The 23,351-nt window shown below is 48.8% G+C and overlaps 1 protein-coding gene across 3 annotated transcripts in view; it reads left to right on the top strand.

Moving 5' to 3' along the window:
• The window catches only part of hnf1a (HNF1 homeobox a), a 268,622-nt gene that overhangs the window by 113,921 nt on the left and 131,350 nt on the right, over positions 1-23,351 (top strand). For all 3 annotated transcript variants that reach the window (XM_085961826.1, XM_085961827.1, XM_085961828.1), the window contains exon 5: positions 6,165-6,322. In XM_085961826.1, the coding sequence (XP_085817952.1) occupies positions 6,165-6,322 (158 nt within the window). The remainder of the gene's footprint in view (positions 1-6,164; positions 6,323-23,351) is intronic.

Genomic DNA, 23,351 nt, shown 5'->3' with positions numbered 1-23,351 from the left:
GAACAGCCTGTGTGAACGGTTCCACAGGTCGCTCAAAGCCGCACTGCGAGCCAGCCTTCAAGGCGCGGGCTGGGTGGACAGGCTTCCATGGGTACTTTTGGGTCTTCGTACGGCGCCTAAAGAAGATCTTCAATCGTCCTCGGCGGAGCTCGTATATGGCCAGCCATTACGTGTACCAGGAGATTTCCTTCCAACTCCAACAGAGCCATGGTCCGCATCCCAGCAGCTCATCAGCCATCAGGAGGCGGCCAGAAGTTTCGCTCCAGTGCCTACGTCACATCACGGCTTGCAGAGCTCCCACGTTCCAGCTGGGCTGAAGAACGCCGACTATGTGTTTGTCCGCCACGACGCTCATCGGGATCCGCTCAAACCCCCTTACACCGGTCCTTTCCGCGTGATAGAGCCGGGAGACAAAACTTTTTCGGTCGATATCGGTGGTAAACCGGACCACATTTCGGTTGACCGGTTGAAGCCAGCTCACTTGGACCTTGACCGCCCAGTCGAGATCGCGCAACCGCCGAAACGTGGCCGACCGCCCACAGTCGCCGTGCCAGATCAAACGCAACCGTCCACCAGCTTGCCCGCCGTCCATCAGCTTCCACTTCAAGGCTACAGAAGTCGATCTGACAGGCTTGTCAGGCCTCCTTGCCGTTTTACTTTTGCTATTAAAGACAATTCTGGGGGGGGGCGCATGTGGCGGAGCCACTAAGGGACTCCGATCATCATTGTATATAATTCCCTTTAATAATATGTTGGCTACAGCCTGAGTCTGTATCTTTGTGCTCTGTACATGTAAACAGTGAAAACAATCACTTTAATAGTGCGGGTAAACGCGATGACGTCACGCCGTTCATCACGTGATCCCCCACCGGCGGGAAAAACGTGATGACGTCATGACGTCAGCCACGGGACTGCCCTAGCAGTCCTCGTGGAGCCTCCGAACTGACTAGACCTATATTCGATGTTCTCCTGTAGTCATCCGTTAAACTCTGTTAGTTTTCATTAAACCTCGTTTATTTGATCGCCTGAGTGGACCTCAGTCTTTTGGATAGGAACTAGACATTCCTACAAATCCAGGTACAACGGCTAATTAATTAGCTTCAGAACTGGAAAGCTGGAATTTCTTCTGATTGTTAAGGTCTGCTGTACAGTGATATCCGAACTTAAAGGCCCATCCTTATTGTTTACATCCTTAGAGACTGCTCATCCTTACTGACTCAACCTGTGTTGGGAGATAAAATGTATTCAGTATGTGGGCCATTTTAAATTTCTTGAGTAGTTAATCAGGTGAGCGTTGCAGTAAGTGAGACACTGGCCTTTCATCTCTGGGACTGGCTCAGGATAAAAGTCTCTTCTGTCTGCTATCAATAGGAATCATGTGTGGAATGTACTCGTGCAATCTGAATCCAATTCCTAGAGTGTATGGCGCCTACAGTACAAAATTGGCACGAATTGGCCATGTCAGAGAGGCTTAAGGATGGTTGGCATGGGAACAAATACCACACTGGTGCAGTAGGAGGTGCCCTTCTGAGGTTGTGGCTGAGGCCGGGATGAAGGAACTTTACTCTCCATGGGTGCCCGAATTGAGTAATTTATGTAATGGTACAATATGATGCACCATTACTAAAAATATTTAAACGTACAGATAAGGTGATCCTGATTACGCAGAGGTAAAGGGGCAGTTTTAACCTAATCCACCCATTGGGAAACTTGCCAGGATTGGCTGCAATGCTGGTTTTATACACCGCCCGATTTTACTCTCCATTGAAATCCCCTGATCTCGTGAGAATCCCGCCCAACGCGTTAGCTTAAAATTACCCCCAAAGTTTCCAGTTCTGCGTCATGCAGAATTGGGAAGCTCCCAAGTTTGATTCCTGTTCTGCAGTGAGCAGCTGGTTTCAGCTTAAACAGTGACTGAAGCACTAAAACTGATTGCGAGGAAGAGAAAATCTTCCCAGAATTCCCGCTCCTGGGAGAAGGTGCCCATACCAAAAAGATAAAAACAAATTTCAAAAAGGGAATCGGATAAATACTTGAAGGGAAAAAAATTGCAGGGCTATGGGGAAAGAACGGGAGGGTGGGACTAGTTGGACAGCTCTACCCAAGAGGTGGTACAGGCACGATGGGCCGAATGGCCTCCTTCTGTGCTGTATCATTCTATGATTCTAGCCAGCAACCCTATGAGAAGTGCACTATACAAACATTGGCTGAGGGCTGAATGGGGCTCAGCTGTGATGTCGGATAGTCGCTGGCGCTCACTGCCCAAGCTCACACATTAATAATGGGGTAAAGAGTGGCCCCAGTGCCCATGGACCTATTACCAGAAGAAGTCAATGCCTTTAGGAGTGGAGGCAAAGGGAGAAAATTGGAGGAGAAAGTGTGTAGAGAAAATGATGAGGGGGAAAAAAACTACTTACTGACCCCAAGTCACTCAATTCCCAACATGACTCGTGGCGGTTTTAACAATTTGTGTTGTTTTTGGGTCATCCTTGACTGGGGAGGAAATGTGGTGCAAGAGTTGCAGAAACACATTTAAATTTAGAAACTGATAGTCAATCAGCAGCACAGAACTAGGCACTGAGCCACCCAACAAGACTTAATTTTTTGGGCACACTGCACAGGTTAACTTGAGGCCATTGAAATTCAGCCTGTTGAACACAGGGCTCCTGAACCTACAGCTCCTCTCTCCAAATTCTACACATCAAAGAACTGGTCACGTGGAATTTAACAAAAAAACAAAACGGAAAAAATAACAGGCCACCCAGAAAAAGATTGAACATGACCAACAGCACCAGCCTTCTCCTGCGCCTGCCTACAGTCTCATTCCCTAGCGTCCCCTCACTTAAGTGTGTAAAATCTTAAATAGTTTTGATAAGGTGAACCCAGAACATTATTACAAACCAGAGGACATAAGTGTAAATTAGTGAAATGTTAATTAAAATGCTCCTCCAACAAAGCATGTGCAATCTGACCTGTCCTGGATCCTCTCTAAGTTATTTGGATGATCAAAAGATGATTTGTAAAAGCTCTCATTGACCCTTAATGGCAACTGAGCAAAATACTGCAGGATATCCACCTAACACTATTCATTTTTCTGGGCATTGTTCTGGTCCCAGTCACGGTGCATTAACATAAGAAATAGAAGCAGGAGTAGGCCATACGGCCCATCGAGCCTACTCCACCATTCAATAAGATCATGGCTGAACTTCTGCATCAACTCCACCTTCCCGCTCTATCCCCATATCCCTGGAACTTGCTGACGCTAGCACGGTATCCTATATAAGCCTTTACTTGTACTTTTTAATTCTGCTTGATAACCCTTGTACTTAATTCTGAGTTACAGCTAATTAACTCCGAAGTGTGTAGGAGCCAATCCCTCCAATGTCATCAAATCTTTACCAGTGAGTTCACAAGATACTTCAGCCACTAAAAACAAAACTGGTTGCCTTGTGTTAGAGCTCTGAATTATAAGGAAAGACTGGAGTGACTTAGGATTTTCAGGCTTGACAGGAGGTACCTGAGAGGCAATTTTATATAAGATAGTGAATGATATGGAAAAGGTAAATCCAGAAAATCACTTTAAATTACATTGCGAGAGCAGAACAAGGGGTCACCAGTTCAAACTAATCAAAGACAAAGTTAGGACTGATATTAGGAAGTCCCTTTTTATATGAAGAGCAATCAATACATGGAATGGGCTCTCGGATAGAGTTGTGAGGAGAACAACCCTGGAATCATTTAAGAACCATTTGTATGCTGCAATCGGGGGGGACTTTCGAGAACTAAGATGGACCGATTGGCCTCCCTCTTGTGATCTTGTGAAATAAAACTGGGGACCTGCAAAAGAGAGTAGAGCAGTTCTTTTACTGTGGAGAGAAACTCAGCTTAGAATATCCCCCATAAACTTTTGCTTTTATTCTCTGGATGTGGGTGTCGCTGGCAAGGCCGGCATTCATTGGCCATTCCTAGCAGAGAAGGTGGTGATGGGCCAGCTGAGTGGTCTGCTAGGTCACTTCAGTAGGCCGTTAAGAGTCAACCACACTGCTGTGGGACTGGAGTCACATATAGGTCAGACATAGTAGGGTTCCTTCCCTCAAGGACATTGGTGAACCATTTGGGATTTTACAACAATCCTAAAGCTTCACAGTCATTTTTACTGATACCAGCTTTTTATTTCCAGATTTTTAAAACTGAATTCAAATTCTCAAACTGCCAGGATGGGATTTAAATTCACAGTCTCTGGATTATTGTTCCAGTAACATAACCATTATGCAACCGTACCCCAAGTACTTAAGTCATTTGGAGAAAGCACTTATTCACTTGCTATAAAAAATGCTATTTTAATTTCTTAATATTTATCTTTTGGACATTTTGGTGCTGATCAAGGCTATATCGTCCCTACTTTTGTCACCAGTAGCAGCACCAAGTTCAGGTACCACATAGGTTAGATGCTGAGGGGGCTCGACAAGGTAGATGCAGAGAGGATGTTTCCCCGCGTGGGGAAATCTAGAACTCGGAGGCATAGTTTCAGAATAAAGGGTCACCTTTTTAGAACTGAGATGAGGAGGAATTTCTTCTCTCAGAGGGTCGTAAATCTGTGGAATTCTCTGCCCCAAACAGCTGTGGAGGCTGGGTCATTGAATACATTTACGGTGGAGATAGACAGATTTTTGCAAGATAAGGGAGTGAAGGGTTATGGGGAGCGGGCAGGGAAGTGGCTTTGAGCCCAAGATCAGCCATGATCTTATTGAATGGCGGAGCAGGCTCGAGGGACCAAGTGGCCTATTCCTGCTCCTATTTCTTATGTTCTTATGAGCAATGCTTCCTCTACCCTGCCCCAGCAATGTGCCTTCACCCAGTGTCAGAAGGGCACCTCTTATTGCACCAGTGTGGCATTTACATTTCCCATACCGGCATGTCAGTGTTCTAATTCAATGATGTTGCCACATTTAGATACCAATTTGTCTGAATTGTGGGTAGCTTGGTGCTGTGGACCTGCACCAACTAAGAACTGGGTAGAGATCGCTCACATTAGTTTCATATAGGTACCCGGCAGCCACTGTACAGAGACTTTCACCCTGGACGGGATTCAAACCCAGCTCCCAGACGTAAAAGGACAGAGTGCTAACCTACCAGAGCAAAATGAGCAATGGGTCCCACTCAAAGAATTTGGCCGATTTGATGCATAGTTTGGAAGGTGGAGAAATTTGTGCCTTAAACCAGTTTTGGAAGAGGTGAGCAGCCAGTGGGGAAGATAAAAGAAAGCCAGAGCAAAACTTGACTGGTTTTTAATTGTTTGGCCAAGTGATTTGCTATCGCTCAGAAAGTTACGATTTTCAAATTTGTGCAAAATCAAACTATAGAAAGTGTAATTCACTGGATGTTGCATTGTGCACAGTTACTTGTCCTAATAATTATCATCTGAATCCCACGATCAGATATTCGCAAGATCACAGGATAAGAGCAGTTCGGCCCACCTCAGCTCCTTCATCTTGGTGGGGGTGAGGGGGAGACTTAACCCTCCTCTATTCAAGTAACTCCAAAGTGTTCACTTTGTTTTGTAACATAGACTGTGAATTTCTTTGCCCCTAATTTCTGATACTCCCTCCTTGAACCCTTCTACTTCACAGCCTTAAAAACCTTCTGAAAGCCTGTCTCATTGCCAAGCTTTCGGCCACCGCTCCTAACTCTCTCACCATGGCTCAGCATCCATTACTTCAGCTATTGTATTTATTTCACCCCACCCCCACCACCCCTCTGCAGTTTCCTCTGGGATATTTATAAAGTACTATTGTTGTTCTTGGGTTGATTTTATTCCATATTTTATTTAGGATATTGCTAGCAACAGCTTTAGATGTGGATATTAGTGCTAAGTGTTGTTGATCCCCCCCAGTGACAGCCACATTGAAAGACGAATGACTACGACATAACAAGTTTATCGAGAAGTACTTTGAAGGCTATAAAAGTTAAATACTGTGGTCAACAATATGGCCAGTTTTCCGATAGCATTCGAATGTCTTGGCAACTAAAAGAAAGCACTACGCTCAACAGTTGACCCTCAGTGTCCATCATTCCCACAACATGTCTATAGAACTGATACTTTCTGGTCGTGATAAGTGCTTTTCAAAAAGTTCCCTAATTTCTCTTTTCTTTTCTCATGACAGGAATAAGGTATGGGCAGCAAGCATCCAATGACATTGTGCCTCCATCTGTTAGTCAGCATGGCAACAGCACTATGGTGACAACTCACACAATACTTCAACCTGTTTCCCCTCCGGGTCTGGAACCAAGCCATAGTTTGTTGACTACGGACACCAAACTGGTAAGTGCGTCTGGAATTATAGAATCACGATTGGTTATGCAGGATGATGCTGTCACCAGAGAGAGGAAGGTGTATCTTGTCCGCACAATCATACTGGTATGTAATTACACCACAGGCCCTACTCTCAGCACTTAGCTCTTATTGTACATTTTAATAGATACTTTGTTTTTTTTTTTAAAAGCCTGTATGATTCTATCCAAAAGCTTGAAGGACAGCAACCAGAACTTCTACTATTTTTTGTAATCCATAATAATTTTTGGTAATTATTATTGACATGAATCAGTCATTCATGAAAGAAAGACTTATGAAATAATACTGAGTGGCCTACGGGTGGCACTGTCCAGGGAGAGTATAAATACTCGGGCACGAGCCCAGTTTGCGCAGGACATTCTTAACAGGAACTAGTGAAGGACACAACTAGACCTCCATGTTGTAAAACAGTTGATTAAAGCTTTGTTTAACGCTTAGACCAAGTGCCTAGTAGTTTTCTTGCGTTAATTATTATTATAGATGCAGTGTTAGCTTAAGCTGAGTACAAGTTGAAGTGTGATATATTCGCGTGAGGTTTCTAATACATTTTGAATAACTCTGGAGAAACCTTTACTCAAATGAACATGGCGTCTCTGGAATAATCTGGACCTCAGGCTTCTCCCTCATATTCAACAATTCTTCCCTTACCAGTTGACGCCTCCAAGTCAGGGATGGCTCTGCCAGCCTGTCATTCTCTCGTCCACTTAAGTGCTTCTCCGCCACCAGCTGTCGCTGAGAGCTACCAAATCTTGCCCTTGTATGTGGCATCTAACTCAAAAGACATGGGGGGAGCAATTCAGTATCGCCCCGTTTGGGCGCTAAATTTTGAAAGCTGGAAAATTTAGCGCCAAGTGCTAATGATTCTCAGCTTTCTCTAAATTAGGTGATAGCGCTCCACGAAGGAAGTGGAGCGCTAAATCAGGCGTTACCACTTCCCTTCTGGAGTGCTAAACCACGCAGGCAGGACGGTAGAGGTGCAGCGCTGCACAGTGTCCCGTGCAGCCCTGCCGGGATCAGAGGCTCCGTCCCTCCCTTAAAGGGAAGGGCCATTGTTGCAGGCTCTGCATTTCAACAATGTCCCTTGTCGCCGACGGCAGCCGGGATCCGCAACGATCAGCCCCGAGCACTCTAACAGAGCGCAGGGCTGATCAATCGCAGAGCCCTGAGCACTCTAACAGAGCGCAGGGCTGATCAATCGCGGAGCCCCGAGCACTCTAACAGAGCGCAGGGCTGATCAATCGCGGCAGTTAAAAATTTTCAAACGGCAACCTAAGGGATGGAAACAAATTTTTTCTGCAGACCAGTGGCCTTACCTTTAATGTCCGCTCCCGAAGCGCCCAGCCTCCCAAACAACGCCTCCTGCAGTTGTCGTTGTTATCACCTGGTGATGCTGCAGGGGGCGGAACCGAATTTCGGGTCCAGGGCGCTGCGCAGCCAGATGACATCATGATCTCCGGGCACAGGAGATCGTGGCGCCAGGGGTTACCACCGCCGCAAACCTCCAGGTGAATTTCGAGGGTGGCGGTACTATCGCCATGCCTGGGCAGTAAGTCATTAGCGCTCCATTATCATCCCCCGGAGGTGCTAACGGGAGGCACAAAGGAGGCGAATTTCTAGCCCAAAAGATTCAAGACTGACCTTCCAAATAGGACCTTAGAAGAGGGTCAAAGCAATGACATGTCTAAGCTGACACTCCAGTGCAGTACTGAGGGAGTGCTGCACTGTCGGAGGTGCTGTCTTTCGGAGGAGACGTTAAACCGAGGCCCTGCCTGCTCTCTCAGGTGGACCTAAAAAATCCCATGGCGCTATTTTGAAGAAGAGGTGGGGAGTCCTGGCCAATATTTATCACATAGGGTTTCATAGGATATACAGCAGAAACAGTTTTGGTCCAACCAGTCTGGAGTTTATGCTCCACCGAGCCTCTTACAGTCTTTCCTCATCAACTCTATCAGCATAACCCTCTATTTCCTTCTCCCTCATATGCTTATCTGCCTCCCTTAAATGAATCTATACTATTCACCTCAACAACTCTCTGTGGTAGCGAGTTCCACATTCTCACCACTCTCTAGGTAAAGAAGTTTCTTCTGGATTTCGTGGTGACTATCTTATATTGATGGCCTCTAGTTTTGATCTTCCCCACAAGTGGAAATACTCTCTCTGTGTCTACTCTATCAAAACCTTTCATAATTTTAAAGACCTCTATTAGGTCACACCTCTCTTGAAAAAAGACCCAGCCTGTTCATCCTTTCCTGATAGGTATAACCTCGCATTTCTGGTATCATCCTTGTAAATCTTTTTTGCACCCTCTCCAGTGCCTCTATATCCTTTTTATAATATGGCGACCAGAATTGCACACAGTACTCGAAGTGTGGTCTAACCAAAGTTTGATAGAAGTTTAGCATAACTGCTCTACTTTTCAATCCAACCCCTCTAGAAATAAACCTTAGTGCTTGGTTTGTTTTTTTATGGCCTTGTTAACCTGCGTCGCTGCTTTCAGTGATTTGTGTATTTCTACTCCGAGATCCCTTTGCTCCTCTACCCCATTTAGATTCTTACTTTCCAGGTAAAAGTATGTGGCCTTATTTTATTACCAAAATGTAATACCTCACATTTATCTGTGTTGAAATTCATTTTCCAGTTACATTCCCATTCTGCAAGTTTATTAATGTTTTCTTGTAATTTGTTGCAGTCCTCCTCAGTATTGACTATCCTTAGTGGCCCTATTCCCATCCCAACTCTCTTTTTATTTATGTGCCTGTAGAATATTTTACTATTTTGTTTTATGTTCCTTGATAATTCAATTTCATAGTTCCTCTTTGCCTTTCTAATTGTTTTTTTGACTTCTCTCCTAATCTCTTCGTATTCTCCATTGTCATGCTCTCCCCTGCTGCCCATGTACTTAGTGTATGCCTCTTTCCTTGCCCTCAATTTTTCCATTATGTCTTTATTCATCCATGGTGTCTCATTAGTATTTAGCTTGTTCTTGTTTTTTAGCGGAATATATTTTTCCTGGACTCTGTTGAACATGGTTTTAAATGTTTCCCATTGCTGTTCTACATCATTGTTTGCCAATATTGTTGTCCATTTTATTTTCCCAAGTTCTATTCTCAGCCCCATAAAAATCAGCTTTTCTCCAATCTATTACCCTGGTCTTTGTCATACTAATGTCCTTCTCAATTATTATCTTAAAGTGTATTATATTATGGTCACTATTGCCTAGATGTTCCCCTACTTTTACTTCTATTATCTGATCTGGTTCATTCCCCATTATTAGATCCAGTAGTGAATCCTTCCTTGTCGGGCTTCTTACATATTGGGTTAGAAAGGAGTCCTGTACATATTTTAGGAACTGCATTCCCTTATCCCCTTTACCTACCTCTTCTGGCCAATTAATTTTGGGGTAGTTGGAATCCCCCATGATTATGATTCTATGTTTTTTACTCATTTCCCTAATTTGTTTGCACATTTCTTCCTCCACCTCCCTTCCACTATTGGGTGGTCTGTAGACTACGGCCTAGAAATTGAGTTTGCGCTGTGCCAGGGCTTTAGCGCCGGCACTAAGTCCCTTTGCGCGCGCCAAAAATTCAGTAGCGCCGCGCCCAAACGGCTGCCGGCGCTACTGAAGGGTTTTAGCGCCTGAAAACTGGCGCATTGCGGCGCTATTCCGGCGCTGCGGTGCGGCAGGCTCGGGAAGTGCAGGCCTCCTCCTTCCGTTAAGGAGGAGCTGCCTGCACCCGGCCGCGGCCCGCGCAAATCTCTTCAAAAATGAGCCCGGCACCTCGGACAAGTGCCGGGCTTGCATCTGTTCCGGGGGGGGGAGAAGTCCGGGGAGGGAGCTGCGGGCAGGCGGCCGGCGGGAAAGCGGCCGGCCGCCGCGCCTCCTTAAAGCGCCGGCGCAGACTCCGGCAACACTCGTTTGCCGGAGTCTTAGTTGCGGCTGCCACTGGCGAGGCGGCCGCAACTGAATTTCGGCTTGGGGCCGGGTTACCACGGCAACCGGGACGCTGCGCACACTGATGACGTCATCAGTGCCGGCGCAGCGCTACCGGTCTACCGCCGCGGAAGGACCCCAGGCAATTTAGGAACCGGCGCCAATTGCAGCGCTAGGCCCTCTAGCGCCGCAAAATCGGTGCTAAGGGCACTGAATTTCTAGGTCTACGCCTATTAGTGTGATTGATCCTTTATTATCTTTTATCTCTATCCACATGGATTCTATTTCTGTCTTACTGATAGCTGCATCACTTTTTTCTACTGCCATTGTTATCTCTAATAAGTACAGTTACTCCATCTCTCCCTTTTCCCCTCTCTATCTTTTCTAAATATGTTGTACCCTGCAATGTTTAATTTCCAGTCCTGATTTTTCTGTAGCCACGTCTCAGTAATCCCTACCGTGTCTGGTTCCTCACAACATATTATTGTCTCCAGTCCCGCTGTTTTATTACGGACACTGTGTGCATTGCTGTACAGACAGTTTAACTCATTTTTAATAGCAATTCCTCTCACTTTATTTTTAACCATCTTTTTACACTCCTGCTCTATAACTCTATTTATTCCCTGGCCATCTATGTCCTCCCTTAGTTTAGTCTTTCCTATGCGCTCCTTTCCTGTTTTGTTTATATTTAGTCTGGTTTCATTTCTTCTAGGTCCCTTGTTATGAATGCTTCATGCATTCAGATGAAGAGCCTTTAATTTTAACTTTTTTCCACTATTCCCTGCTTTCACCTTATTCTCAGCTGCACGATTACCGTTAAACTCTTTGTCCCTTCCTGTCACACTCTGCTTATCTTTACCCAAATCGCTACACTGCTCCACTGTCTTGCCTTTTCTCTTTAGATTTCTAAATTTCCCCTCACCTGATCCCTCCCCTCCCCTTTTTAGTTTAAAGCCCTGTCTACAGCCCTAGTCATCGATTCGCTTGGACACTGGTCCCAGCCCAGTTTAAGTGGAGCCCATCCCAATAGAACAGCTCCCTCTTTCCCCAGTACTGGTGCCAGTGCCCCATGATTCAAAACCCCTTCCTCACACACCACTTTTTAAGCCACGCATTTAACTCTCTGATCTGCTTGTCCCTATGCCAATTTGCGCGTGGCTCCGGTAACAATCCAAATATTGGGCCAGAAATTCCAGAACGGGGCTTGCAGCGCGTGCAAGCCCCGTATTTGCACTTACCCCGCGCTCCTGCCGATCAGCTTCTGGGACGCCTGAACTTGGAGAAATAGAAAGCACATTCCCGGGCAGCGTATGACGTCACGCCGCCCAGGAGTGCAGCCAGCGCGGACCCAGGAGCGTGCAGTGTAAGTGAGACACGCCCCTTGAGGTCTCAGTTTCACTGGACACGCCCCCAATGTTTCTGTCAAGCTGCTTTGTTTTTTTACATGCAAAGCAGCAGTTTAAATAGGTTTTTGGAAGTTTTTTGAAGATTTTGGTAACTTTTATAAACTTTTTAAAATGTTTACATTATTTTGAGTAATCTGAAGTAGTTTTAAAGAGAATTAAAGCAATTTAAAGACTTTTAAAAGCCCTAAAAGAATTTTTTTTATTCCATTTATTTATTTAGCAATGTTGTCGTCATACGTGTCTTCACACTGTTCCCTTTGGGGAACTGTATGAAGTGGTGGAAGGATTTATGGCCGTGATTAACGCTCATTCCGTGACCGTAACCATCTTTGAACCAGCCATTAGGGCGGTTAGTCCTATGGCGGGAGGGTTTTACGGGCTCCCACAAGCTATACAAGGAGGGGGGGCCACCCACACCCACGGACGCAAATATCCCACTGGATGTCAACCCAGAATTTAGAGCCGGAGCTCCGACTCCACTTGCCGGGACTGTCTGGAGCAGGGTTCGAAACCCTACCCTGATCTGGCCCAGCGGCGGGGATCCTACCGCTATGACAAATGCCCAATCCGATTAGCAACGTGAAATGGCAGCATAGGGCTCCAGTCACGGGGAGGGAAAAGGCGCAGGAAACGTATGGGTGTCACCTTTTGTGCGGAGTGGGCCTTTTGCGTAGCAGTAAGCATCCCCGCCGCTGGGCCAGAAGGAGTAGGGTTTTGAACCCCACTCCAGACAGTCCCGGCAAGTGGAGTCGGAGCTCCAACTTTAAATTCTGGGTGGACATCCAGCGGGATACTTGCGTCCGTGGGTGTTGGTGGCCGCCCCCCCCCCCCCTCAGATGGGTTGTGGGAGCCCGTAAAACCCTCCCGCCATAGGACTAACCACCCTAATGGCTGGTTCAAAGATGGTTACGGTCACGGAATGAGCGTTAATCACGGCCATAAATCCTTCCACCACTTCATACAGTTCCCCAAAGGGAAAAGTGTGAGGATACGTCCGATGATGACCTCTTGCGCAATGCACCTCCTTGGACCCTCAGTCGCAGGTGCGAGGGGGCAAGTGGTGCAAGTGTTAAATTTTTTATTTTATTGACATGTAAAATGTTGGCCCAGTAATTCCCTTCCAAATGCGCTAGTACGGTCGGGGTACTTACGCATCTGGCCGGATGAAATGCCGGTTTTCAGCATGCACAGTGCATGTGGGGAAAACCGGCATTTCCTGTCCTCTGAACGAAGGGGTTCAGAGGCAGAACGCGTGCGACTGCACATGCAGCGCGTGCGCAGTATAATTCGCCGCTTTCATTAATGCTTTCAGTGAGGTCCAGTCATTACAACTTACACATGAAAAAAGCATGGGTACAGTTGCTACAGAGGCTGCGGAGGAAGATATTTCTTATCGTGGAGCTTCTGAAAGTATGTATGTCTGTATATATTCCTTTGCGTGTTATGTATATATTCCTTTACTTATGTGTATGAATGTATTATTTAATTATGACTTTCAGAGAAAGTAACTTATTGGAAAATCATAATTAAAAACATACATTCATAGTAAAGGAATATAAAACATACATACATATACGTAAAGGAATATATGTGGACATACATACATAACTCATTCTCACATTCCATTCACACAGCCACAATTGCTCCTTCTACCTACCGTTCTGAAAACCCTTTTTAAAAAAAAAAAAAAAAAAAAAAATTTAACTTTAAAACTTACTTAAAATTTCTTAAAATAACTTCCCTCCCTTTCCCAAACAAAAATATTGCATTTCAAAAGCTCCACGATAAAAATATATCTTCCTCCGCAGCCAATGAACCACTTTACACTTGCTTTTTTTCAGTGTAACTTCTAAGGACTTAACCTCACGGATTTCATGAATGAAATCCACGAAGTTCACTGCGCAAGCGCTGCCTGTGCAGTCGCACGCGCTCGAGGTCTGGAAATGCCGGCGTTCCCCGCATGCGCTGTTCATGCTGAATGCCGGCATTTCCAACGGCCAGAAGCGTGAGTAAGCCGACCGTACTCACGCTTCTGGCCTGGAATTTCTGGCCCATTATTACCTTTGAGGTTACATAAGAACATAAAAAATAGGAGTAGTGTACTGGCCGCGCTAGATGTGCTCCTATCTAGCTATCCAGCAAGTTAAACACTCATTCAAAAATAATTCTTCTGAAGCGGTTGCTGTTTTGAAGCTTTACTTGAACAAATTTGTGAAACTGTAAACAAAGACAAAGTATGTTTTGTACATAAACTGAGTACTATACATTCGATATTATATAAGATATAAACATATTTACAACAGTAGAATGGACTAATTGTATAACTAACTAACATTTGAACTAACTTCTATAACTATCAAATATTAACCTTTTATAAACATAGTATTATCAAAATATTACTCTGACAACGTTGCTATTATGCTAAGGAACAAAGATACTCACAGATATTGCGCTTGGCCTAACATATGAAATCAGATTACATTGGATTGTAAATGGAACCTCTCATGGCAGATTCTCCATTACTCAAGTCAGGTTCTTCCTAGCAAAACTGCTTCCTGGGGTCAACAGGAAGAAAGGTAGGAAGGTCAAATGACCTCTCACAGGAAGAAAGGAACAAAGGTCAAATGACCTCTCACAGGAAGAAAGATCAGATGACCTTTCCAGCATACAAACTGTTAACACAATAACCACCACCAGAGGGTGCTATTGCATGTAAAAATGTCCAGAATGTCACATAATGTCCATCGGTCCAGAACAGATTAGGCCATTCGGCCCCTCAAGCCTGCTCCGCCTTTCAATAAGATCGTGGCTGATCTGATCTTGGCCTCAACGCTACTTTCCCACCTGCTCCCCATAACCCCAAGCTCAAATATATGTCTGTCTCCGCCTTGAATATATTCAATGACTCTGCCTCCACAGCTCTCTGGGGTAGAGAATTCCAAATATTCACGACCCTCTGAGAGAAGAAATACCTCTTCATCTCCATTTTAAATGGGCGGCCCCTTATCCTGAAACTATGGCCCTAGTTCTAGATTCCTCCACGAGGGGAAACATCCTCTCTGCATCTACCCTATCAAGCTCCCTCAGAATCTTATATGTTTCAATAAGATCACCTCTCATTCTTCTAAACTCCAATGAGTATAGGCCCAACCTGCTCAACCTTGCTTCATAAGACAACCCCTTCATCTCAGGAATTAACCTCGTGAACCTTCTCTGAACTACCTCCAATGCAAGTATATCCCTCCTTAAATAAGGAGACCAAAACTGCACGCAGTACTCCAGGTGTGGTCTCAACAGCGCCCTGTACAGTTGTAGCAAGACTTCCCTACTTTTATACTCCACCCCCCTTTCAATAAAGGCCAACATTCTATTTGCCTTCCTAATTACTTGCTGTACCTGCATGCTAACTTTTTGTGTTTCATGTATGAGGACCCCCAGATCCCTCTGCGCCGCAGCATTATGTAGTCTCCATTTAAATAATAATTCGCTTTTTTATTTTTCCTACTAAAGTACTGTAGATAACCTCACATTTTCCCACATTATATACTCCATATGCCAAATTTTTGCCCACTCACTTATATTCCTTTGCAGACTCTTTGGGCTGGATTTTCACTGAGGAGTCGGGTAGGAGGCGGGACTACAACTTTCAGGCTTGTAGTCCCGCCTCCATCAAGTTGTAGCCAACCCACACAATTTTGACTTGATTGACCTTGTTGAGCCCGCCCAGCGGGCTCAGCAGGCCAATTAAGGGCCACCTGGCAACAGGTGATGTCACAGATTGACATTTCATCTGTCAAGAGCTTTTGACAGATGAAGTATCAGTGTTTCACAGCTGTTTGAAGCTGTCAAACACTGACAATCTGTATTCTAAGTTAATTCCTTCCTCTCAGGCTGATTTAGAGATCTCCCCGAACAGAAAGCTGAATGTTGCAATTTTTGACAGCTCGCAACCATTCTGCTTTCTGTGCCGGTGAGATGAGGGACTCCCAAGACCTGAAGGAAGGAAGGCTGTAAAGGTAAGTAAAGATTAGTAGAACTTCTTTAAACACTTTACACACACCAAACACACTTACCTTTGCACTCACGCACCCATCACTCACCTGAACACTGGACATCTCGACCCCTCCAAGCCCTTCATCCCGACGGCCCGCCTCCTCTAACTTGGCGTGGTTTGGAGCCATCGGAAACCCCTCACTTCAACATTAAAAATAGGGATTAGGCTAAAAACTGCCTGTTAACAGGCAGCTAATTGGCACTAATCCTCTTCCCGCCTCGGGGAGGCGGGTCCCAGTGCGGGTCGGGTATCCGCCTCCTTTGAAACTGGCATGGAGGCGGGATGGGTTCGGGACCCCCGATTTCGGGATTTTAACCCCCCACACGCCTCCAATCCCGCCTCCACGGCCCAATGAAAATCCTGCCCTTTGTGTCCTCCTCACAACTTGCTTTCCCACCTATCTTTGTATCATCAGCAAATTTGGCTACGGTACACAAGGGGGGAAAAATTTGGTTGGTTGCGCCACCCATTAGCGCCTAAAGAGGTCGAGAAGTGGGGCGCTAACCAACTAGCGCCCGGGTGCAGCAAACCCTGTGCCTTTTCCCAAATTGAGCAGACATTTAGCGCCGGCGCTAAACCGTTGCGCTCGCTCACTGGCGCACGCAGATCATGATGTCATTTCAGTGTACAACGCCCTTGGGGCGCCCCGGACCGGAAATTCAGTGGCGCCCCCCTCTGTTCCGCCTGGCGTAAACAAGGACAGGTTATCTTGAACGTTTCCCAGTCGCTGTCGGGCTGGGGGGGCGCTATTTAAAGGGGACTCTTCCTGGATCATTAGTGGTAGCCATTTTTTGACCACACCTTCTGTGAGAGAGAGAGAGAGTTGCTCAGAGACAAACGGAGAGCCATTCCTGCAGTGAGCCAGCGCTGGCTGAGGAAATTTAGCCTTCTGAACATTACTTTGCAGTTGGTAAGCTTCTCAACCAGCATAACTTTCAGTGCGCACTTATTATGGGGGCTGCATTGGATGGGAACGTCGTCCTTCTCAATCATATTGACAGGGCACAGAGACGCAGGGATAGAGTGGCAGGCATGGCCAGATGGAGGAGGGCCTACAGACATCGGCACACGAGACCTTATGCTGCCAGGGTTTTCCGCCAACCGTTTTCGTATATCAACATGTCGGAGGGGCAGTGTTTCCAAAGGCTGCGCTTCAGTAAGGAGGTGGTCACTCAGCTCTGCCACCTGCTTCAGCCAGATCTGCAGCCTCAACTAAGCTGCAGGACATCTCTGTCGGTGGCTGTGAAGATCACTGTGGCTCTAAACTTCTATGCCAGCGGCTCCTTTCAGGCCACTACTGGGGACATTGCCAACATCTCACAGTTCGCAGTGCATTGCTGCATCCGTCAAGTGACTAATGCCCTCTTTAAAAGGAGATGGCAGTACATCTCCTTCCCAATGACCCCGGACAAGCAGCGAGAGGGCTTCGCGAGGATAGCGGGCTTCCCCATGGTGCAGAGCCATTGATTGCACGCATGTGGCTTTGCGAGCGCCTCTAGAGAATGCGGAGGATTTCCGCAACCGAAAGGGGTTCCATTCTTTGAATGTGCAGCTGGTCTGTGACCACCGACAGCTGATACTCGCTGTCAATGCCCACTTTCCAGGCAGCAGCCACGACGCCTTCATCCTGCGCCAGACTTCTGTGGCAGACCTTTTCAAAGCCCCGGCTCACCCAGGAGGCTGGCTTCTCGGGGACAAGGGCTATCCTCTGTGCCCCTGGCTGATGACCCCGCTCCGTTCGCCCAGCACCCCTGCTGAAGAACGTTACAATGAGAGCCATCAAGCGACCAGGAACATCATTGAGCACACAATCGGCGTGCTGAAGCAACGGTTCCGCTGTCTGGACCATTCCGGAGGAGCCCTTCAGTACTCACCTGAGCGAGTCTCCCACTTCGTGGTTGTGTGTTGCATGCTGCATAACCTGGCAATCCTCAGGACCCAGCCAATGCCACCAGACATTGAAGCACCAGCGGAGGAGGAGGAGGAGGAGGAGGAGGAGGAGGAGCGCCAAGACGGGAGGGAGGCACAAACGGCAAGGGCCGTCCGTCAGAGGCTTATAGCAAGTCGCTTCTAGGCCCCTCTGAGGGAATGCTTTCTGCCATTCCAAGAACATGAATGGAACCGTTCTGCTACCCCTAAGCCGGTCAAGGCAACAATTAGTGCAAAGAACAGACATGGACATTGTGAATAAATAAACTTCTTTATTTAACAAAATGTGTATCCTTCCCGCATGACAAAGCAATGGAAACAAACAGCAAAACAAACAGACTGCCACATAACTGTCTCTCACACCCTGGAGACAATGTTCAAAACATAACCAACATTCAGACCAGCATCCTCGGCCTTGAATGAAAGAAATAACATAATTTAGCAGCACCTCCTACTTTTTGCCCCTCGATGGTGATCTGCTTCTCTTGCGGAATTGCCCCCTTCCCGCCCTGCAGCTCCTCCGTAATGGGACCCCAGTGGCTGCAGCAAGGCTGGGGGAGACCTGCTGATTGTCCGAAACTGAGACCGCAGATGCCCTTGAGGTACGGCCTGGACAAGCTCTGGGCCTCGACCAGCTCTGGGCCTGGAGGGCCCAGCTGCTGACTGCTCCAACTCCGCATGGGCGGAAGCAGTCTGTCCTACAGGTGGTGGCAGCTGCAGTGGAGAAGTGCCAGTGGTGGCATCAGGAATGCTGTCATCCTGAGAGCGGACAGCAGCTCTCTGGTCGGCCGACACACTGGCACTCTGACGGGGCAGCACCGCAGCATGCGCAGCAATCGGCTGGTGCACCGATTGCTGGCCTGTTGTGGCACGGCGAGGGCCCTGGGGAATCCTGCCCGATCCAGCGAGGGTGGCAGCAGTCAGTGCTCGCGTGGCCTCAATCTGCGTCTGCATGAGACCAGCCACTGACTGCGTGGCAGCACTCAGCGCTTGCGTGGCAGGTGCCAATGCTTCGCCGAAGTCCTGGAGAATCCTTGCCAGTGCTGCGCCGAAGTCCTGCACACTCCTTGCCTGTACTGCGCCGAAGTCCTGGACACTCCTTGCCAGTGTCTCAATGGAGTCGGGCATCCTTGCCACTGCAGCCATGAGCTCAGTGTGCCTCAGCCCAGCCTGGGTGCTCATTTCTGCGAGGGCACGCACCTCTTCTGCGCTCTGTGCAGCAGCACTCGCGGCCCGACTCACCCTCCGGGGAGACGGCCCCCGAGCTTCCCTACTCCCCTCGCGTTGCTGCAGGCCGCTGGGTCCTGGAGCTGCATCCTCCTCAGACCATTCCCCCCGCTCCCCTCCAGGGAAGGCGTCTCCCCACTCTGGACATGGGCTGGCTCACCTGAGGGTGGTACGGATGGTCCGGCTTCCTCCTCCTTGTCGCCTCCAGAGTCACTCGCACTGGCAGCTTGAGGGCCCGCCTCCCAAGCTGGTGATGCAGCATCTGAAAGCAGGGAGGTTCAAGAGTGGCTTTAGCGAAAGGACAGGGTGGCAGCAAGGGATGCATGAGTGCTGCAATGCTCTTGACTTGGCTTGAGAGTGAAAAAGCATGCTGGTGTGGGGAACAAGTGGAAGGAGAGAGGTCAAAAAGGTGATGACCTTACCATTGCTGTCCACAATAGGGTCGGCATCTCCAGAGGCGACGGGGCCAATCATCCGGCTTGCCACAATCCGGTGGACTCGCTCCTCCAGGTCTGTAAGGGTCTGCAGGTGAGGCTGGCCTCCTCCGGTCCGATGCTGTTGCCTTCTATTGTTGGCCAACTTGGCCTGCAAGAGAAAAGACGGGGTGTGATGAAACCTGCAGCCCTGATCTGGCATGACATGCCTCCCATGGTCGATTAGCCCTTACATTATACTGCCCTGATCTGGGATGACATGCCTCCCATGGTCGATTAGCCCTTACATTATGCTGCCCTGATCTGGCATGACATGCCTCCCATGGTCCAGGAGCCCTTACATTATGCACAGAGCTGAATGTGCGTGTGTGTTTCCAGAAAGGGCCATGGGTGCTGGATGACAGCTGGCCATTGGGGCTTTGCACACCCTCTGGCCATAAAGTGAGGTCCAGATGGAGGGATGAAGATGATTCTGAAAAAGGCACTCACCCTGATGACCCGAGTGAGGTCGTTGAACTTCTTCCTGCATTGCACAGGAGTCCTGGGAACCATGCTGCTGGAGGTGACTCTGGGAAACCTTCCTCCAAGCTCTGCGATAGTCGCTGTGTTGAGGCCTCCTGCCATTCTCTGGGTAGAGTACAGATCGCCTGCGCGCCACTGCGCCAACCAGAGCATCCAATGCCCCCTCGCTGAAGCGCTGTGCTCTCTCCCTTGCCCTCTCCATATTGATGCGGCTGTCGACGCCACAGGTAGGTTACCGCCGAGTTTGAGGCCTACGAGGCACAGGGTGCGGCTGGAGATGATAATTGATCCGCCCCTTTAAGAGCTGGCCGGCGCCAGCGTGTCTGGCTGAACTCGATAATTGACAGCACCTGCGCTGCGCCCGCCCGCGGAGAAATTGCTTCGCGCCGCTGGGTTAGCGCCTTAAGACTGTTGTGCAGTGCCTGATTTAGCGCCGCAATCACCTTCAGGGGTGCAGCTACCCAATATCGCTGGAGGTGGCGATAAATTGCGCCTGGCACTAAACTTTGCGCACCGCCAATGCTAGCGCCCCAAACGGGGCGATACCGAATTTCTCCCCCAAGGTCCCTTCATCCAAGTCATTAATATAGATTGTAAATAGTTGAAGCCCCAGCACTGATCCCTGTGGCACACCACTAATTACAATTTGCCATCCTGAAAATGGCCAATATATCCCGACTCTTTGTTTTCTGTTAGTTTTCTCATTCCTAGTTCTACCTATGTTGTTGGTTCCTACGTGGACCATGACAAATGGTTCCTCCCCTCCCATTCCAGATTCTTCTCCAGCTGCGAGGAGATATCCTTAACCCTGGCACTGGTGCCGTGGTCAATTTGCTCATCCACTCTGTAGACATTGCTTTCATCCACACAGGCAGCAAGAACCTCAGACCTATTGGATAAGGACAAAGACCGAGGCTCCTCCAGCATTGCACCTGGGGTCCCCTTACCTGCCTGAGTTGCAGTCACAACCTCCTGTCCCTGCCCACTAACCAGACCTAAACCACTACCTAACCTAAGGGGTGTGACAGCCTCCTGGATCAAATAACTGTCCAGATAACTCTCCCCCCCTCCCCGCTGCCCTGCAATGTCTGCACCTCAGACTCCAGCTCAACAACTCTGAGCTGAAGTTCCTCGAGATGCAGACACTTACTGCAGACGTGGTTGTCCGGGATCACAATGCTGTCCACAAACTCTCACATGCTGCAGTTGCGACACACCAACTGCAGTGCCATCTCTATATAACCCTGTTTTACTTATTTAATTAATTAAAGTTTATGGGCTAGATTTTCAGTTGCTTGCGCCAGCAGTTAGCGCCTTGAGAAGTGAATTCCGGGCGCTATGCGTGTAGCGCCCGGGCGCAGCGCAGTTTGCGCCTCGCCCCAAATTAAGTTGGCCGTTAGCGCCGGCGCAAAGTTTAGCGCCCGCCCGGATGCGCGCGCAGAAAATGACGTCACATCCTCGTGCAACGCCCTTTGGCCGCCCCGATTCCAAACTTCAGTCGGACCGCCCCATTGTGTGGCTGGTGGCCGGAGCGTTTGAAAAAAGGAACGCAACACAACCAGCGCGGGCCCCGGGGGGCGCAAATTAAAGGGGACGTGCCCTCCAGTATAAAGGCCAGCCATTTTTCAGCAAACACTCTTATGCAACGCATTTCTGGACACACAAGGAGGATAGCTAACTGGTTTCAAGCAGCAACAGCTCAGGTATTTTTGGACTCAGGCCAGAGCGCTGCAAGTGGCCTTTTGGAAATTTGAGTGTTTGCCAGGATTTGATGGGGGTTGCATGGGGTGCCAACGCGGAGCTGCAGCGCCATGTCCGTAGGGCTCGCAGACGCATTGTGAGAGGGGCAGCCCTGGCTAGAGGCAGAGGGGGCTACAGGCGTCGGCCACGTAGGCCTTACCCAGTCGGGCTATACCGCCAGCAGCGCTCCTACCTAAACATGAGTGCCTTGCGATGTGTTAGAAGGCTCCGATTCCGAAAGGAGGTGATTGCAGAGGTCTGCCACCTGCTTCGCAGAGATCTGCGGCCAAAGCTCAGGTGCAGGACGTCTCTGTCGGTGGAAGTGAAGGTGACATTGAACTTCTATGCCACCGGCTCCTTCCAATCCGCTGCTGGGGACATAGCAAACATCTCCCAGTACGGCGCGCATCGCTGCATCCACCAGGTGACCGAAGCACTGTTCAGAAGGAGAAGCCAATTCATCTCCTTCCCCATGGCCCTGGAGAGCCAGCATCAGCGCGCATTGGGATTTGCCAGACTCGGGGACTTCCCCTTGGTGCAGGGCGCCATTGACTGTACGCATGTGGCTTTGCGGGCCCCTCTGGAGCATGGCGAGCAATATCGCAACAGGAAGGGCTACCATTCTCTGAATGTGCAGCTGGTCTGTGACCACAAGCAGCGCATCATGGCTGTCAATGCCAGCTTCCCAGGCAGCAGCCACGATGCCTTTATCCTGCGGCAGAGTACTGTGCATGACATGTTCAAGGCACAGCCTCCCCCAAGAGGATGGCTACTCGGGGACAAAGGCTATCCTTTGTGTACCTGGCTCATGACCCCGCTCCGCGCGCCCAGGACCGCTGCTGAAGAGGCCTACAACGAGAGCCATCAAACCACCCGCAACATCATCGAGCAAACTATTGGGGTCCTCAAGCAGCGGTTCCGCTGCCCTGATCGCTCCGGAGGAGCACTGCAGTATTCGCCGGACCGGGTCTCTCAATTTGTGGTGGTTTGCTGCATGCTACACAACCTGGCTATCCGCAGTACTCAGGCACTGCCACCTGATGTTGGAGCAGCACCTCAGGAGGAGGAGCAGGAGGAGGAGGAGGAGCAGGAGGAGGAGCAGGAGTACGTTCCCAGGAGGGAGCGACCAGGGCCAAGGGCCGCGCGACGCCACCTTATTACACGGTACTTCTAAGCCCCCTGTCAGGGAATGCCTTGGGGCCATGAGGGAAGATGAATGCAGCCGCTCCGCAAGCCCTCAGCCGGCGAAGCCAACAAACACTAAGAAGAACAACCATGGAGACTGTATGAATAAAGATAATTATTTATTACACAAAAATGAAAACCCCTTCCCACATGAATCCCCAAAAACAATCATCGGGCCCCACAAAAAGCCCAACAAACGACTCATTCCCACAAACTGGGGAGGAGTCACTCCACATTTGAACAACCCGGGCCTCAACCTCGGCCTAACGCAAAAAATAAGCCCACGAACCAAACAACCACGGGCAAAAGAAAGATGGCCACCGCCATATAAAATGAAAGCTTGCCACACCCTCTACTGAGTGGCCCGCGAGGGCGAGACCTTGCCCAGCCTTTTGCCTCCCCTGCCCGGCCTGCTGCTCCTTCGCAGTGGCTGCTGCGAGGCTGGGGGAAGGCGCCAGAGGCTCAGATGTCCTTCCGCCACATGCCGCTGGGGGGCGGCCTACACGGCGTTTGGGCCTCGAGGGGCCGTCTGCTGAGTGGCGCATCTGAGCCTGGCCAACATCAGCTCCAG

The sequence above is a fragment of the Somniosus microcephalus genome, chromosome 19, assembly GCF_052327205.1.
Source record: "Somniosus microcephalus isolate GS21.2 chromosome 19, FLI_Smic_1.0, whole genome shotgun sequence".
In the NCBI taxonomy this organism is placed as follows: Eukaryota; Metazoa; Chordata; class Chondrichthyes; order Squaliformes; family Somniosidae; genus Somniosus; species Somniosus microcephalus.
The sequence above is the reverse complement of the archived record's forward strand: the minus strand, read 5'-3'. Positions and strand labels throughout refer to the sequence as shown.